The sequence below is a fragment of the Mobula hypostoma genome, chromosome X1, assembly GCF_963921235.1.
Source record: "Mobula hypostoma chromosome X1, sMobHyp1.1, whole genome shotgun sequence".
In the NCBI taxonomy this organism is placed as follows: Eukaryota; Metazoa; Chordata; class Chondrichthyes; order Myliobatiformes; family Myliobatidae; genus Mobula; species Mobula hypostoma.
In genome coordinates, this window is record NC_086128.1 from 43,589,630 (window position 1) to 43,608,529 (window position 18,900).

Below are 18,900 nucleotides of genomic sequence, written 5' to 3' on the forward strand. Positions count from 1 at the left end.
TGCCAAACAATGGTCATTCATGAAACCCTGAGAGCGGGTCCCATTCCCGCAAAGAACCGTAGTCAGCAAGCAACTCCGGGTCAGGGTCTTCAAAAGAACCCTGAAAGGGGAAAATAGAGACATTAAAGATGAAAATAGAGCTGTAAGCAAGCAAAGAGGTCGCCGTTAGGTGCCAGTAACCCTCCTAAGCTTCTTGCTTTAACATGCACCCAGGTAGATCAGGACTGCTCCTACAACCCTACATCCCAGGAAAAGAAGCATATGTTCACTGCCCATACCACCGAGTTCTGAACATTCTTTAAAGTATAATAGATAGGATCACATGCACAACTTGTGTAGCTATTTTGTGCACAGCAAGATCCCACAAACATTACAAAATAATCCATTATGCTTTTATTGTCATATTTGGTTTAATAAAGGCAGTGGGCCAGAAAAGTTGTACACTTCTGCTCAAATTCTTTTCAGTTGCAAGACCAAATGTGCTTTTTTTTCTGTTACATCTGTTACCATCTCAGCACTAAATCAGCCTATATTCAATGTACAGGATGTGGCCAGTCAGCTCCTTTCTGATCTCTAAACCTAGTCCACAAATTATTGTCCATTTATTCCCCTTGATATTCTTTTAGATTGTTTTGAGCTAAGTGCTTTGGAAATAGTGGTACTTAATGGTGCTGGCTAATTGGTGGATACATTAACCGTAACCAGTTTCTTGAAATATAAATGAATTGGAACTGTGGTTGAAATGTTATGTATGGTCAGAGAGGCTCCATGGCATATATCTAAACACCCCAAAGTCTTAGAACATTACAATCCCAAGAATGTTACTGGCTGCAGTGCGATCTGTGTGATTGCTGAGTGAGTTAGCTCAAAGTGTTACAGTCTCCTCTCTCTTGCTTATACCAGCATGAAATACATCATACATTATATCACTCTGAAATGTTAACAATTTTAGCCAATTTCTGCCTGTTTTAGCCAATCTGCTTTCAGTCTTGGTTTCATCCAGCATTAGCATCAATTGTTCACTGGCAGTTTTCCAATGGTCCACTACCCTATCAGAAGATGTAACCTTGGTAACTGTTCTCTATGACGACCATGAAGCATTCTGCAACAGAGCAAAGGAGAATACAGACGTTTCTGCTATTCAGCTTAACTACATACAGATATGAAAATGCTATCTAAAGAAAATAGAAACAAATAACCCCACCTAGATAAGGTTTTCATTTTAAAGAAGTGGTTGCTATATTCAGACACGAAGTAAATATATTAACCAGGAATAGCAGCAATTCCCAGCATTCTTGCAGCTGTCTCTTTGTTAAACCATTAACATAACTATTCCTGAAAATGTTGACAAAGTACTACAGTTAAATTAAATCCCTGATAATCTGGTATGCTCAGGAATTTGGTAGTGTCAGATTGGCAGATTTTATGCACAATCGCTTTTTGTTTCTTATTCATACTGTAACACATTTTTAAATTCACTTCCATTTAGGTTTTACAGTATTATAATGTTTTTAATAAACCTAGTAAACTGACAGGAAGCATATACAGTAGATTCCAGTTAATTGGACCATCGGGTTAATTGGGATAGCCGTTTATTTGAGATAACTCTTAAGGAACAAAAATTAATCAAGAAAACAGCCAGGATTCCCTTTGTTTATTTGGGACACTATGCCACTTAATTTGGGAAGGAGACAGTTTCTACCTGGTGGCAGTCATGCGATTGCGTGGCTGTGAGACAAAACTCCGTGCTTTGAATGATCAGTTTTTAAATAGCGTCAGTTCTGTGTGTTGGTGTTCAAAAAGCAGCAATTTTTTTCTGTCACTGATAGTTGGCAATAAATAAGCAGTAAGTCAATGCAGAACTGTTTTGCTCACTGTGGTCTCAAGCATTCAGGCTCAGAGATGCCAGAAACAGTGAAAATGAAATGATTTCATGAACCCTACAAGTTAGGAACTATGAAGAATTGGAAGGTATTGACAATCATCTTGAATGTTACAATAAAAATGAAGATTTGAAGAATGCAATCATTGACATTATCTGCACTAGGTATCTGCGCTGATTTTGCAGTCAAAAGAAAGCAACACGGATGAATTCCTCCATTTGTAACTATTAGGAACTAATACAGTTTTATAGTATTGCAGTAGTATTGATAGTGTTCTGATTTGTTCTGTATTTCATTTAAATGCATACGGGTTTCCCCCGCCATCCGAAGATAGAGTGTTCCTATGAAACGGTTTGTAAGCCGGAATGTTGTAAAGCGAAGAAGCAATTACCATTTATTTATATGGGAAAATTTTGTGAGCGTTCGCGGACCCAAAAATAACCTACCAAATCATGCCAAATAACAGATAAAACCTAAAATAACAGTAACATATAGTAAAAGCAGGAATGATATGATAAATACACAGCCTATATAAAGTGGAAATACTTTTCCACAATCATTGCCTGCACTGTTGTGCGTAGCGAAAATCTCACGCAAGCGCCGTCAGCAGAAAATCTCACATGAGCGCTCTCCAGTAACCTTTAAGCTATGAAGCTGCCAAATCATACCAAATAACACGTAAAAATACACTGCTGATATAAAGTAGAAATAATGTATGTACAGTGTAGTATTACTTACGGGAATTGGGAAGACATCGAGCACACTGATGATGGTGTGTTAGGCTGAGTCGTCGGAGTTTGGGTGGTGCAGTGGTCCCCACCCTCCAGGCCGCCGACCGATACATGGCCGCGAAGCATGCAGGAATGCAACGTTAGCCTGGAGGCACACAGCACATCTTTAAGAAAAAAGCCGAAATAAACATGCTAATTAACTAGGTGCCGCCCGGCATATAAATGTTGGCCCAGATCAGAGGCGATAGGCGATTGCCGATTGCGTCACCTCGGATCTGGGCCGACAATTACGTCCTGGGCAGCGCCTAATTAATTAGCATGTTTATTTCGGCTTTTTTTCTTAAAGATGTGCTGTGTGCCTCCTGGCTACCACTGCATTCTCCATGAATCGGTATCTGTCCACGGCCTGGGGGTTGGGGTGGTGGGACACTGGGATGTCATCTCATCGTCGTCTATTTCCATTAGGGCAGGCAGCTCATCTTCTCCTATGACTGCCCGCCTCCATGTCGAAGGTCAAGGTTCGTCGTCTGCTGTGGCTGATGTGGAAGGCTTGCTTGACTGCTTAGCCTCGCGCATTTTTCTATCATCCAGTTCTTTGTAAGCACTCAAACCATCCTGCAAATATCCCCTAAACCTACGTACCCTTTCAAAATTAAAGTCGTACTTTATCATTGCAGCGAAAATTTCACGCAGTTGCTTCATGTTCAGTTCGCTACTGCGTTTGGCTTCGATTGTTATCCTTTCCTCTTACAATTGCATCAGCTCTTCATCTATCAGTTCTTGGTCATGAGATGCCAAAACCTCTTCAACATTATCTTCGTCAACTTCCACAAGCCAAACTCACTTTGTCCTTCCTTTGTTTACCACGATCAAAACGCTTAATTATGTCTAGTTTTACGCTAAGTGTAACACCCTTACGAGCTCTTTCAGGCTTTTCGGATACCTTAGAGCTCATCTTACTAATCCCTGCTCACAGGCACGTGTTTAAGCAATGTCGGTGAGAATGCCATTCCAAATCTGGGGGAGAGTGGCTGCTCGCGGCGCGCAGTGCGCTGCTTTTTTAGCACGCCGATTTTTTATCGCGCGCTGCTTTTTTTCGTAACAGTGAAAACACCTTCTGTTAGCGAAAACAGGGAACTAATGTAGGTCTTTCATAACAATGAGGTTTCGTAAAGCGAACGTTCGAAAAGCGGGGGACACCTGTAATTTGTTACTCTGTTTTTTAATACACCTTTTTAACTATTTCCATGAAACTTTAGCTTATTGTGACAGCTGCTTAATTAGGCCAAAATATGCCACATACATTGTTCTGCACCAGTGAGGTTACTTCCAATTACAGAAATTACACTGCACATATATCAGGCTACTTTGGATTCCATATATTGTATTGTATTTTATGTAGAATTACTTTTATAACACTTCTAAAAACTATGATCTGTAACATCCAGAAAGACAAGGGTAGCAGCTGCAGAGGTTCCCTGCCAAGTAACACGGCATTCTCACTGAAATTAATCACTGTTGCTTGATCGTCACTGGGCCAAAGTCTTAGAACTGCCCACCCAACCACACAGAAGGACCTGCTTCATCATACACACCCCAGCACATTCAGAATATGGATTACCACCACTATCTCAAGGACATTTAATAATATTTCTTCAGTGTTTCTCGTGTTCCATTCTTTGGGAAAATAAAAAAAAATCCCCGCCTCGTTCCATAAATAAGCTGTCTGTGTAAAAAAAATCCATTGCAGCAATCAGTTACAATCACATTCAATTATTCACATATTGACTGTTTTATTGATCTTTCCCTTTTAAATTCGTCATTAGATTTTCCCCACGCCCTTGCGCAATCACTCCAACTAGTATCCGCTTTCTAAATTTCATCTCTCCCAGGTATAATTCTTCATATCCCTAATTTGTGGATATAATTTGATTTCTTATAAATTTAGCGAGTATTGATTTGTGTGTTTTTTCATGTGCTAGGAGCACTACAAGAAGTCAGTGCAGTAAGTGGAGGCCTTGGAACTAATGGGGACACACCATCTTTAGGCAATTTCTGTCTTTTAACAGCAATGAACAGATAGTTCAATGTAAGTTTATTATGAAAGTACATGTATGTCACCATATACAACCCTAAATTTAATTTTCTTGCGTATAGTCAATAAATCAAATAACCATAATCAATAAAAGACCATACCAACAAGGCAGACAACCAGTGTGCAAAAGACAACCAACTGTGTAAATGCAAAAAGAAAAAAAAATAATAATAAGCAATAAATATCAAGAACATGAGATTAAGAGTCCTTGAAAGTGAGTCCATTGGTTGTGGGAATTGTTCAGTGATAGAGTGAGAGAGGTTGAGTGAAGTTATCCCCTCTGAGAAAGGATCTAGTGCTTTCCCAGCATAGATGATGAATAAACTCTTCTCGGGCTTCCAGCCAGGTACAGATATTGATTTTTAACTAATGTTTTGATGACAAACTCTGCCACCTTCATCAAGGATGATGCCTGGGCGTACCTTGTCCAGTGGTATTTATATCCCCCATCAACCATCCCTTCTGATTGCTTAGTCCTCATCCAATCTTGTTTCCGCTCTCTGTATATAAAACACATATGAAACACGGGTTCATGCTGAGTACTCAGTGTTTATCATAGGAATTCCGTTTCTAGTACCGCTATTTGTTATTTTTGCCTTTGGATTTTGTTTGTTGTCTTGTTTATTTTGAGTCTGAGTTAATTCTTGACCTCACTCTGCATTCGTGTTCCCCACTGTCCATAGCTCTCTTGTTACAGCACGATTGAGCCATCAGGAGCCCAGCAGAGTATGAATGTCTGTGGACTGTATTAGCCTACCAGGGAGCATCTGTAGGCAGACATGACAAAATGCTTCAGGAGATCCTTACCACTCTCCAGAAGCTCTCCGACTCTGGTAGGCAGGATCCGAGTTCAGCTGGTGTGGCTGCCAGTTCCAGGCTTGTTCAGTCTGGAGACTGGGTCAATACTCATGACGGATCGCAGCACCTACCAGCTCCCAAATAGTATGACGGTAACCGCAAAATATGCCGAGAAGATTCCTGGTACAGTGCTCCTTGGCTTTCCATTACATCCATCCAATTGCTGTTGGAGCCATTATGGTAGCCTATATCATCTCACTCCTTACTGGAATAACCCTTGCCTGGGCCGCCGCACTCTGGGAGAAGGACTCACCCATCTGTGCCAGGGCAGACCTCTTTTCACAGACTTTAAGGAGGGTGTTCTCATCCTGCCTGAGGACGTGCATTTGTAATAAAGCTCAATTTGCGCCATGGAATGGGTCTGTGGACGATTATTCCAGAGAATTTCGTAGCTTGGCCACAGGGAGCAGTTGGAATGTGGAAGCACGTACTGCCTTACTCCGGAAGGGATTGAATGGCGAACAAAAGGATTCTCTTGTTGCCCAAGACCCGGTGGAGGATCTAGAGAGTCTTGTGGATTTGGTGATTTGACTCAATAAGCAATTAACAGAAAGGAGAAGGGGTAGATGAAGGGGATTATTTCAAAGAGACTCTCTCCCTGGCTATCCTCCATCTTCACCTTCCCTGGCTAGGACTCCTCCTCAAATACCACTGATCCCAGCCTCTGAGGAGCCTTTGCAAATAGGCCAGACTAGGGTCTCTCGAGCCGAAAAAGTGAGAAGAAGGAGGGAGAGGTGCTGCTTTTACTGTGGAGAGGCTGGACATTATCAGATGTCTTGTCCCAAGTAGCTGGGAAACTCCCAGGACCATCCAGCATAGGGAGGTGTGAGGTCACGAGGCTCCCCTCTCTCTGAAGTGGTACTTCCCGTGTCGCTTTTCCCAGAAACACTTCCCAAGCGCCTTTATCGACTGGTGCAGCGGGGAATTTTTTGAACCTCGTATTGTAACGTGGATGAAATTACCGGACAGAGTCACTGGAAGATACAAAGCAGCTTCTTTATTCGACACAACAAGCAGGCATCTTACGGATGGAGACGCTTTCCGCTGAAAGGTCTGCCAGCTCAATGTGGGCTCGATATTTATATGCTAAACACAAAGGCAATCGCTACTTAAAAAGTTATAAACAATGTATAGACAATGCTTCCCCTTGAAGCTACATACAAAATATCACACTATCCTTTCTTTCCGATGCCAACGTGTCTGGGTTGGTATCCACAGCCTTTAGGAATGTAAGTTAAGTCTACGATACATTTATTCGGCATTTCCTGTGCTAACATAGAAGACAATTAGTATTTATAATGTATAGATAATACTGTCTTCGAAACTACAACATTAGGTCAAACTATGGCACCAGAAGTATTTGGTATTCACACCCTTTTAGGAAGCGCATTGTCAAACAGTTAAAATAGAAGTCTGGTGGCCAAAGTCATTTAAGTGTAAACAAATCATCTACCCAAAAAAACCTCACTCTAACATCTCGGACTGACCAGAACATTGGAAATTCCCTTTTTGCATCTCAGCTGGCAGCTTGTTGCCACGGCCCTGGATAGAAACCTTTGGTGTTGGGGCAGATCAATCACCAAACATCCCCACTCAAACTCAAGATTGGCCAGCATGTGGAGTCAATCCAGCTCCATCTCATTCGCTCCCGAGAAATACCACTCATTCTGGGTCATCCCACAACCCGAGAGTCAGTTGGACTACTGGTGTCGTTTTGGGTTGGTCAAACCAGTGCAAAAAGAAATGCCTCCAAAGCAGCCTAAGGCACCTTTCGAGTTACCTCCCGAAATACTTCCTGAGTTAACTTCCGACATGCCTTCTGAATTGCCTGTTGAACCCTCCACCTCTAACTCCAGTACCTCTGATTTGTCTAGAGTGCTGGCGCCCATTTGCTGGAACATTCACTTGATAATACACTGAGCCCAGGAGCAGCGTAGGGTAGACCGGGTAATGGTCCTCCCGGATATATCTTTGTCGCCAAACCTATTTGTTCAGAGGTGCTCAACTGGGTACACACTTCAAACCTGGCTGGGCATCGAGTCCATCAAGACCGAAGATGTCCGGGAATATGGCTTAGCATGTGATGTCTGTGTACAAAATAAAGAACCCAGAGCACAGCTTCAAGGTGTGCTTCAGCCTTTCCCCATTCCTACTCACCCTTGGTCCCATGTTTCTATGGACTTTGTCACAGATTTTCTGGCATCTTGGGGTAATCCAGTAATCATGGTAGTTGTAGATCAATTCTCCAAGGCATGCTGCTTTGTACCCTTTCCCAAACTACCGTTGGCTTCAGAGACTGCCATGCTCATGTTACAGCATGTCTTCAGGATTCATGGTTTCCCCCAGGATGTCATCTCCGATTGTGGCCCCCAGTTTGCCTCTTGGTTTTGGAATACCTTCTGCGAGCTCAATGAGGCCTCTGCCAGTCTGTCGCCCGAGTTCTATGCGCGGACTAGTGGGCAAATGGAGAGGGTCAACCGGGACCTAGAGGGAACACTCAGATCTCTATCCTTGGGGAATCCTACCACCTGATCTGGGTGGAGCTTGCGCCCAGTACACTTCAGCATTTGTCTATAGGGATGTCCCCTTTCGAATGCCAACTTGAGTACCATCCTCTGCTGTTCCCAGAACAAGATGTGGAGGTGTGGGGGGAGGGGGGAATTCCCATCAGTGGAGCAATTGGCCCAGAGGTGTCACCAGAAATGGGTTATGGCGAGAGAGACGTTGTTGGCTAATTCGTGACAATAGCAAGACCAGGCCAGCCGCCAGGGAAGACAGGGACCAGCACTTCTTTCTGGTCAGTGGGTTTGGCTCTCAATGAGAGCTCTCCCTGTGTGGGTTGAATCCAGAAAATTAGCCCCTCATTACATCAGTCCATTCAAAATCCTGCAATGTGTCAACCCATTTACATATAATCTCCAACTCTCGAACACCATGTGGATTCACCCCATGTTCCATATATCCCGGCTGAAGCCCTTGAGTGCCAGTCCTTTGGCTTCAGTTCCCAAATCTCTTCTACCTCCTAGAATTGTTGAGGGGACAACCTGCCTACACAGTCCAGCAACTTTTGGACACCTGCATTATTCCAGGTGAAAGGCTGTCCCTCATGGATTGGGAGGGATATGGCCCAGAAGAAAGAAGCTGGATTCCTTCATAGGACATCCTGGACCCCACCTTGATAGAGGACTTTCATCAGCACCATTCAGTTTGTTCTGGGCTGTCAGGAGCTGGGTTGGGGGCGGGGGGGGGGTGGCATGGTCCCAGCTGAACAGCAGCGGGCATCCAACTTTCAGCGCTCCAGTTCCCGGAGTATGATTAGCTGTCACTGTCCCTTTAACACTGGAGCAGAGGGTGGCGGTAATGCACCATTAAGCTGGATGCCAACCGCCGTAGAACAAGATACAGACAGACAGACACCTAGTGCTCAATTGTAGGAATTCTATTTCTAGTACTACTGCTTGTGATTTTGCCTTTGGATTTTGTTTGTGCTGTCTTGTTTATTTTGAGTCTGAGTTAATTCTAGACCTTACTCTGCACTTGGGTTCACCGCCATCCAGAGCTCTCTCATTATACTTCTTATCTCTTCCCACTCCCAACTCTGATTCCTATCTGTCTCCCTTGCAGTCCCTGTCCTCTTCCCTAGATCCTTGCCTCTCGTTAAAGTCCTGTCTTTTTTTTCCCCTTACAACTTCCTGTGCTTACCTACTCTGATTTCTATTTACCACTCCCCACCCTTGGGTCCCATTCTCTCTGAGCTCCTGTTCTGTCCCTACTCTGTTGACGTGGTTCCTGAAACCTGTTAGAGAGTGGCTGGAAATGAAGAGCAAAACTACTACTTCTTAAGCCCATCACCCCAACTGTGGCATAGGTCGCTGCCAGCAGCTCGCCAAAGTCCTCTGTCCTGGGCCGATAGAAGGTTGATCAGCTGTGTAGCTTCTGCTTTCACCACACGACTTCGTACCTCCAACCAAAGATCCTTCCTCTCCCAGGACTGAGGGCTTTGGAACTTTTGTTGGCATTTCTGTAGCACTGCTTTTTTTTTTGTTGGCCCCTTCTCCTTGCAAAGCTGGGCTAGGCCCTGTCTGTGAGGGAGTTGAGAGCAAAACTGGTTTGTGCCAGAGGCAACAGGTGGGTTCATGCATTGCTGCAATATTGGGAGCACATGCATGACTGTGGCAAGCGAGAGAGCCAAGTTCAAATTCCTGAAACATGCTGACGTAATCGCATCTACTTAAAGATAACACTCTTCCAAGATCGCAGTTACTCCCTAACACCAAGAGCTCACCAGCAGGCCAACTTAATTCTTGGGGGATGAATTTTATAACTGAGAATATTTCTGGGATGTTATTTGCTTCAGTGATGTTCTGGATGGCACTATCTCATCCAGTGAGTGTTTCATTTAAATTATCTATAACTTATTGGGATTGGTTTATCATGGGTATTGAGATGCAGTGTAAAGTTTTGTTTTACATGCTGTCCAGAAAGATCACACCATACATAATTACACTGAGATAATTTAAAAAAAATGCAAAATGCAGTTGCAGAGGATATGCACTGGAAATAGACAAGGTGTAAGGGCCACAGTGGGGGTACATTGGGAGAGCAAGAATTCATCTTTTAGCTTATGAGAGATCCATTCAAGAGTTTGATTGAAGTGCAAGAGAAGCTGTTCTCAAGACTGATCATTTGAGCCCTTGGGCATTTTTATCTTTTGCCTGGGGGAGAAGGGATAACAAAGAAAACCAGGGTGGGAGGGTTCTTTGATTATGTTTGCTGCTTTCCTGGGGCACCAGAAGTGTAGATGGAGTCAAATTTCTGATTAATGTAATGGAAGGTTGAAATGGAGTGAAGAATGGTTGCAATTTGAAGTTCATTTTAAGGAAGTAGCAAGCTGATCATCCCTGGTCAGAAGGCTGAGGAAGCAAGTTGCACATAATTTAGGCTTATATCATGTGCAGCCATACAACTGTTTTAATAAAAAGTCATTGAATTTGAAATGTTTATTTTGTTTCTCTCTCTACAATGTCCTGCTGAGTTTTCCAGCATTTGTTGTTTTATTTCATACTTTAATAACACCTATGCTTGTGATTTTTGCAAAACATATCACATGAAGGAAACATTACCCTTAGTCCCTTTGACAGATATCCCACCTCTCCCAGAAGTTCCGGGAGTCTCCTGCATACGAATAGTGGCTCCCTAATACCCACAAATCATATACAATATCACGGAAATCAATTTTTTGAGAGCGAGCAAGAGAAAGCGAGTGAGAGCGTGCGTGCGCGCGAGAAAGAGCGAGAGCAAGCAAGCGAGCGAGAGACAGCGCGAGAGCAAGCAAGCGAGCGAGAGACAGCGCGAGAGCAAGCAAGCGAGCGAGAGAGCGCGAGAGCAAGCGAGAGTGTGCGAGTGACCACGACAGAGAGAGCGCGCCATGGCAGAGTGTTCCAAAAAAAAATATAAAACGTACGTCACCCCAGACTACCCTAAAGTGTACCCCTGCCTAATAGGGGTCAAAATAATGACAGTGTTGCTCGCTGCACTGTTTGCAACAGTGACTTTTCTATTGACCATGGTGGGTTAAGACTGTAAAAGACGTGTTGAGGTGAGTTTAACAGGTGTCATTCGTTCATTAGCATAGCTAACGTTATTTAAACTAGCTGGCTAGCTGCTAAGGAGCTACTCTATTGCAGACATCCCACCTCTCCCGGAAGTCTCCCGCAAATTGATGGTGCTACCTCCCTGAAATGAGTTTTTGCAGGATGGGATGTCTGCTTTGAACAAAGCCAAGCCCTGGTGACTTTTTTTTTGTGATCAGAAAATGTCTCCAAGTGATTGTCTCACATTTTGCAAGATACTTTCAGTCTGCTTAACTTCCTAACTTAAAGTGAGACAGTAGAATTAAATGTAAAGTGGAAAAGTTTTTAATCTGTGATAGTTAATTGATGTTCATTCCCAATTTTCTAGCAGGCTAATTCAAGACTGGAACATTGCTGTAACATTGATGATTTGTAAGGTCTATACATTGAGACTTAAAACTAAAATGTTTCTGTTTTTTTTTTGTTTGGCAGGTGTTCACCACCTATTCCAATGAAGACTATGACCGGCGCAATGATGATGTGGATCCCATGGCAGCATCAGCAGAGTATGAGTTGGAAAAAAGAGTGGAAAGACTGGACCTTTTTCCTGTGGAACTTGAAAAAGGTATTTATTACAAAATTATGAGGAAATTACAGACCTCATGTTTAGATTGAAAATAATAATTATTTAGAATGATCAAACTTGTTCAAGGTACTCTTATTTTGGTATGTGCTTATAATGCTGAGAAATAGATAAATAAAGTGTAGATTAAAATGAGCAGATGAAGCTACTGATCTGCTGGTGCCTTAAAGTGTAAAGATGGAAATCATCAAGAAATATCAGCGGAAATAACTACAGAAATTCACTGCAGTGCCTCAATTTGACTCTAAATTATTCATTTTATTTTGTATTCACAAATGTTAAGAAAAAGGTGTTATCTTGTTCTTATGATATTGACAGTAAATTCCAATGAATATAAACCATATTATTGGTGTATTTTTGATGCAATATGCAAGTATGTATTGATAATATGCTTTGCACAAGGGGAGTGGAGATAGTGCTGTGTTCATGTAGCAAGGCGGATGGAGTAGCTGCAGTAATTGTATTGGTAAGGAGAATAGTGGCAGCAGGTGGTGTAGACCTAATCTGTTCCTCATTTTTAAGTCACATTTAGAGTTTTTCTTGGTGCAATGCCTCCACTCAGCCTTTCTGTACCCTTCTGCATAATTAGCCTGTCCATTTCCTTCCTCCAGCTGCAGCTCAGCTACTGAATGCTGTAGAAAGCACTCAGTGTCTGTTTAAGCACGTTCTGTTGGCTAGAGTCACTTGTCAAGTTGTCCTGTCTGGGTCTATAGGTGTCAGTAGAGTGTTTTATAAATAACAAAAAAAAGAAACTAGTGCAGTGTACTCATTGTTGGGAAGGGTGGAAAAGAGTGTCACACATGTAGGGTAGACTGTTTAGTTATTTTCTTTGCAGCTTAATAATTAGCCACATGCTTGTATTTTATCCAACTGCTTATATACCTATAACAGTTTAGTATATTTCCTAGGGGTCACAGTATGTATATACAATTGTTCAGTATGTTCCCTAGTGGTTACAGTTCTTTGTATCATTCTGTAAAGTTCTGGAAGCTTCTCTGGTGTTGTATTATTTGATTGGTTATCTGATTGGTTAAGTCTTATCTACAAATTTGAATGGAATGTCTCTTATCTGTGGTATAAGAAGGGTCAACCAAGTTGGTCCGCCATCTTTTTCTTTAGTCTTTATGTTTTCTGTTCTTAGCTACCAGACTTTTGCAGCTCTACATTTCCAATTCTCTTTGTTCTCTTTGCGTTTAATAAAACGATCGTGAAGCAACAAGTTTTATGCCTCTTTCCTGACTTCCGAAAGAACCTCGGATTAAAAACATCAGAATCCAACAATTTGGCGTAGTCGGCAAACGATGGTTGCGAAGATTTAAGGACTTGGAAGAATCCCAGACAAAGTGGAAATTTTCAGCGCCTAAACAAAGGAGGTAAGAGCTTCTCCTAATTCAAAATTGTCTGAGAGAAAACCTAGTTCTGGCTTCAATACATCATCGGATGGAAGTAGCAGTGAGGAAACTACTACATTGCTATTTGAAAAAACAGATCTGTAAAAATTAAATACGTGCAAGCTGGTGGAGCGCGGTAAAAAAATTTAAATACGTGCAAGTGGTGGAGCGCGAAATATGTGCAAGCCAGTGGAGCGCGGAAAATAATTATATACATGCAAGCCAGTGGAGCGCGAAACGTGTGCAAGCCAATGGAGCGCGGAAAAAAATTAAATATATGCAAGCCAGTGGAGCGCCAAATATATGCAAGCCAGTGGAGCGCGGAAAAAATATTAAATATGTACAAGCGATGGGGCACAATATGTGCCAGTCATTGGAGTACATGAGAAAACTTTGGTTGCAGGACAACCTATTTAAAATTTTAGGTGCAATCTATTAACATTTCGAGATCGCGGTCAAAGTAATAAAATGTACGTATGAATTCAGTGTTACATGCAATTGAATTAAAACAATGGCCAAAGTCATGAAACTAACTGCAGAATCTCCAGTTACAGTTGAACAGATAACTGAGGGTTTGAGCTCTTAATTGGAAAAAAAAATCCAGTTTGATAAAATTAATGAAAAAATCCGGACAAAATACACCATCAATGTTGAGTCTATGAAACATGGCTCTTAGATGATATTGAGAAAACATGGGATAAGATCCATGAAATGACTTCAAGCAAAAAAAACAATGCCCAGGTGATGGATTTTTTAACGCAGTTTAGGAAGTGCGAATGTGTTGGGTTAGAAGAACAGGTTAAGCCTGAGAAATGAATTTGTGAGTTAACTGACCAAATAGGGAAAGAAACAGAAGCCTGTGATAAACCACAAAAACAGCGTAATATGGATGGTAAAAAATTTAAACAGCAAGTTTCTTCATTAACCGAATGGGTGAGAAAACAACACGATAAATGTAATCAACCGAAAGTGTAGTGTACGGAGCTTCAAGGCAGACTGAGTTGTTAAAAAGAAATGCCGCCGGTACTTCAAGTGGGTGGTACTGCCAGTAATGATTTTTCTTGGGGAACACTCCCTACATTGAACGGTCCCCGGAGACAGCGACACCATATGAATTCTGAGGAATTACAGCCTACGTTGAACAGTCTCTTGAGACAGCAACACTGTCTGAACTCCATGGAAAGACAGGATGGACATGACACGGACATTACGGCGTCCTCTAGCGACTGAAATGAGAAAGACAGTGATGAAACAGTAGGATTGGCACTATGTTACAGCTTGTTCCAATAAAGACTAAAGATGTGAAAGCACTTAAGCATAGAAATGGAACTTATGAAAGGAGACTGTGACTTATCATCAACTACCTGAAGCAGACAAGAATGATAAGTGGTCCAAAGAAGTTCTACCTCCTAAAACTGATAGTTTAAAGACCTGAGCTGAGCTTCAACATATCAAGAACATATGCTAATTTCACCCATATGATGGCATCTAAATTTTGGCTACTATGTTGTCTTCTCAGCAAACTAGGCAGTTGTGCGATAGAGTTGACGATGGCATGGGAGATGATGGTTAGATGTATGGGCCCCAATGCAGGCAGATTGGAGGAAAGTGGTTGATGGCAAGCAAAAGGTTTCTGAGGATGTTTTTGAAGATGAGTGCTATAGTACAGCATGGTTACATTATTCAGGAGTCCGGAACATAAATTAAGATAACATACGTTCCCTTAAAATCAACCTTTTATGGATGGCTTGAAACTAGAAGTTCCTAAAATGGTGAAGCTGACAAAACTGAATTGGAGCAAAAATGCTGTTACATATATTGAGCTAGTACAAGCCACCAAACAAGTGGAGCAAGATACCAAAATCCGACTAAGATCATTGCAGTTGGGTCAGTTACCTGTTGATCAACAGCCATAGCTACTACAGGTGGGTCAACAGCCATCACCTATTAACCAACTGAAGAAACTGGACTGGAATTCACCATGTGTATCACAGCGATCGCGGTCTGATTCACATATCTGAGACCAATCCGTTAAGATACTGTGTCACTTCTGTGGTATTGACAGGCATTGGGCTTCAAAGTGTTGGCATAGGAAATGAGGTGGACAACAGAAACAAGTTCAACAGCAAGTTGAATCTCCTGCCTTGCTAAGTTTGGAAGATTCTAATTTAATGACACGGTTTCAACAAACAGTGGTGGATATAATAGACATATTGCCATGGACATGGTCAAAAAAACTGACTAGACCCTTCCCAGCAACACTTGCTTGCCTCAATAGAGCAAAAATTAGATGGCTTATATGTTAATTTATTGATTGAAAATAAATGTGCTGAATTCTTATTGGATACAGGAGCTGAGCTAACGAGTATAACCAAAGGTGCAAAGTACCACTGACTGATATATATAAATGTGCATATGGTGCAGGAGGACAGAGAATTACATTAATCAAAAACAAAACCGTCGAAGTACAACTTGGTCCTCATCTATGAGAAATATCTCACAACTTCTTGGAATGTATGTCTTGTTAACCTTAAACTCCACTCTTGAGTTTGTAGAGGATAAAGTCATTTGGAATTTCATGTGGTTGGTCAAATTTGAATTAACCAATCATATCATAGGTTTGAAAAATAAAAACAACTGTGATCTGCTGGAAATAAATTCGGTTGAGTTTACTGGTAAGATGCCACCTTGTAAGAAGCAGTATCCTCTGAGCAGAACATCTATAGAAGGTATTTTGCCTATTGTCAACCAGCAGCAGGAGCGAGGGATCCTTGTTAAGGTACACAGCCCATTGAACAGTCCAGTCTGGTCTGCTAAGAAAGCAAATGGTATCTAGAGACTGAAAGTGGATTACTGGGTTGCTTATGGATTCTGGTCAGTATGACTGGCTCCTGGATGTTAACTGTGGTTGGTTTTCACAGTTGATGGTCAACAATGCTAGTGGACGAGGCTACCACAAGAGCCTCACAACGGTCTCACTGTCTATCAAGTGGCTTTGAGACAACCCTTGAGAGACTTAGCAGCCATTGATTCGACTATCGTACAATATGTGGATGATGTCATGATTGAATCTGAAACTGCAGATCAGCATCAACATGATGTGCATTATTTGCTCAATTATCTACAAAGGTCACAAGGCAAATCGAGACAAAGCACAATTACAACAAGCGGAAGTAATTTACTTGAGACTGGAAAATTTTCCAAGGTAATCAGGAAATCACTGAAGATCATGCAAAAAGCCATTGAGTCAGCAAAGCCCTTAACAACAGTTCAGCAAGTCCGGTCATTTCTGGGTTTATGCAACTACATCAGAGTATTGGTCAATTCATACGCTGAAATTTCTCATCAATCTGTTGAAGGGGCAGTAAATGCTCAGGTGACCCTGCGACTCTTAATGGAGAACAACTGAAAGCATTTCAAACTTTAAAGGAAGCATTGCGTACTGCAGCTGCATGAGGAATCCCCAGTACAGGTAGACCTGTATGTCAATGAGAAACATGGCTACATGATGCAGTCTTAACTCAAGAACATGGAGACTGACAGCATCCTGTTGGCTATTACTCTGCCAAATTAGATAATGTAGCATTTGAGCCTTTCAAATAACAGCTACTCAGTGGTTCAAGTGGGCCACTGTTCTTGAGACACTGACTATCATCATCCAGCAAGCAAGTCCAATGAATCCAGCTACACTGTTATATAGGACATGGAAGACTATGATGACCATAATAGTGCAAGAACAATAACATGCCATGAAGATACAAATTATTACAAGGCAAATGCCTCTATTGAACCCAGATCTAATTCTGTACACTTATAGCTCCTCAACAATTGAGAGAAGAATTCGAATGGCTGGATGGGCCTTTGTTTCTGGAAGTCTGTAAGTTGGTAGAAGGAAGGTCAGATCATATCTACACTGGTTCTCAATATGGTTTTACAGTTCATAATTTTGGAAACTCATGGAAACAAAGGGGTTTTCTTACAGCAGAAGGAACCCCAATCAAGAATGGCCAACTAGTACATGGACTTACGAATGTCAAACAACTATGGTCAGAAATGTTTGTATTAAAATGTAGATGTCACTCCAAAATGACTACAATGGAAAGCCATGGAAATGCATTTGCCAATGACATTGCAAAAAGGGCAGCACAGGAAGGAGTAAATTAAATAAAAGAAGCACCAAGAACATACAGTATGCAGTGAACCCAACAACTAGAATTATGGAAGCAACATTGAACTCTGTATCACAGATGAACATACAAGATGCAAGCTCAATGTTCTAACCAGGGGAAAAAAAGGCTCTGGATGGAGAATGGTGGGAAATTAAATAGTGATGGAGTGTGGAGATAATGGCACTAGTCATAGACTAGTAGCTCCAACTATGTTTCTTCTTTATCTGGTACAGCATATGCACTCTCTAGGACAAGTTGGAGTGCAAAAGATGATGAACAGATTCTCCCAATAGTGGTGGAATCCAAAATTCAAGGAACAAACCTGATAAACATTTGAAAGATGCATGACATGCCGGAAAATGAATCCTAAAGTAGCGGAAAAGCTGCTGCAGTTAAGTGTTCCTGCCCCATATGGTCAATTTTTACACTTACAGGTGGACTACATTTCTTTGCCAAAGTGTCAAGGATATTCAGACATACTGGTATTAGTGGACAAATTTACAAGATGTGTGGAAGCTGTCCAGCAAGGGGAGCATAATCAAGGACTATATTCTTAGATGGGGATCAATCACATCGACACATTTCACTGGGAGTGTTTGTCAGGAATAATTATCAACTGATGAACGTTGAATGGTCTTTTCATTGTCCACATCACCCAGAGCCATCAGGATAAACTGAATGAATGAATGGTACCATCAAACAACGGCTGACTAAGTATCACAAGAGAGGCATAACATGCATGGCCTATGGCTCTTCCTGTAGCCTTGTACAGCATTAGAGCAACCCCAAAGAAGAAAACTAACTGAAGTCCACTTGAGGTGGTAACAGGACATCTTGTATCCCTGCCAGGAGCCCTCGATCTCAGAGAGGCTGATGTACAATTTATGGCAGACAGTTTAGTTACCTATTGTGTGAAATTAACCCAAACTGTGCAGTCTGCGTTTCAACATGTTTCTGTTGCTTGAAGTGATCCAACAGAAGGAGGACACACTGATTACTGACAAGTGTGTCCTGATTAAGAAACCAGAAGGATCTACTGAAAGCTCAGTAAGAAGGTCTTTAACAAGTGTAGTTACTAACCAACTTGTTGGTGAAGGTAGAAGGTAACAGTGAGTGAATACACACCAGCCACTGTAAGCAAGCTAAAGTGGTATTCAACAAGGACAACAAGTGCTGTGGTTAATGTGCTGGTAACCTCCTGATCCAGTGCCTACACGGCTGGGCTACAGTGAGCAAATCACGAATCAGTCAGAAGACTTTGAACAAAGTTGATAACTACTGATCATTTTGAAGTTTATTCTAATATTAGTTGTTTTTGCCAATTTCCATAATTTACAATGAGTACTAATATGCTTTATCATTGTTAACATTTTGTTTACTTGTATATGGGTGATCATTGTTGAACTATTTCAGACTCACATAAGCGGACGTAATAATCTGCCAAACAAATGCATAATCCTATGAATACTTGAAGAATGTATTGCCTTTGATATTTTCATAACTTAGGTACTGTAGCTTTTAATATTTTATACTTTACATAGATACCACATAGTCCTT

The 18,900-nt window shown here is 41.7% G+C and overlaps 1 protein-coding gene across 3 annotated transcripts in view; it reads left to right on the forward strand.

The window, feature by feature from the left end:
- Window positions 1–18,900, forward strand: part of LOC134340455 (neurabin-2-like) — a 257,627-nt gene that overhangs the window by 135,022 nt on the left and 103,705 nt on the right. For all 3 annotated transcript variants that reach the window (XM_063037745.1, XM_063037743.1, XM_063037744.1), the window contains exon 3: window positions 11,633–11,765. In XM_063037745.1, coding sequence (XP_062893815.1) covers window positions 11,633–11,765 — 133 coding nt within the window. The remainder of the gene's footprint in view (window positions 1–11,632; window positions 11,766–18,900) is intronic.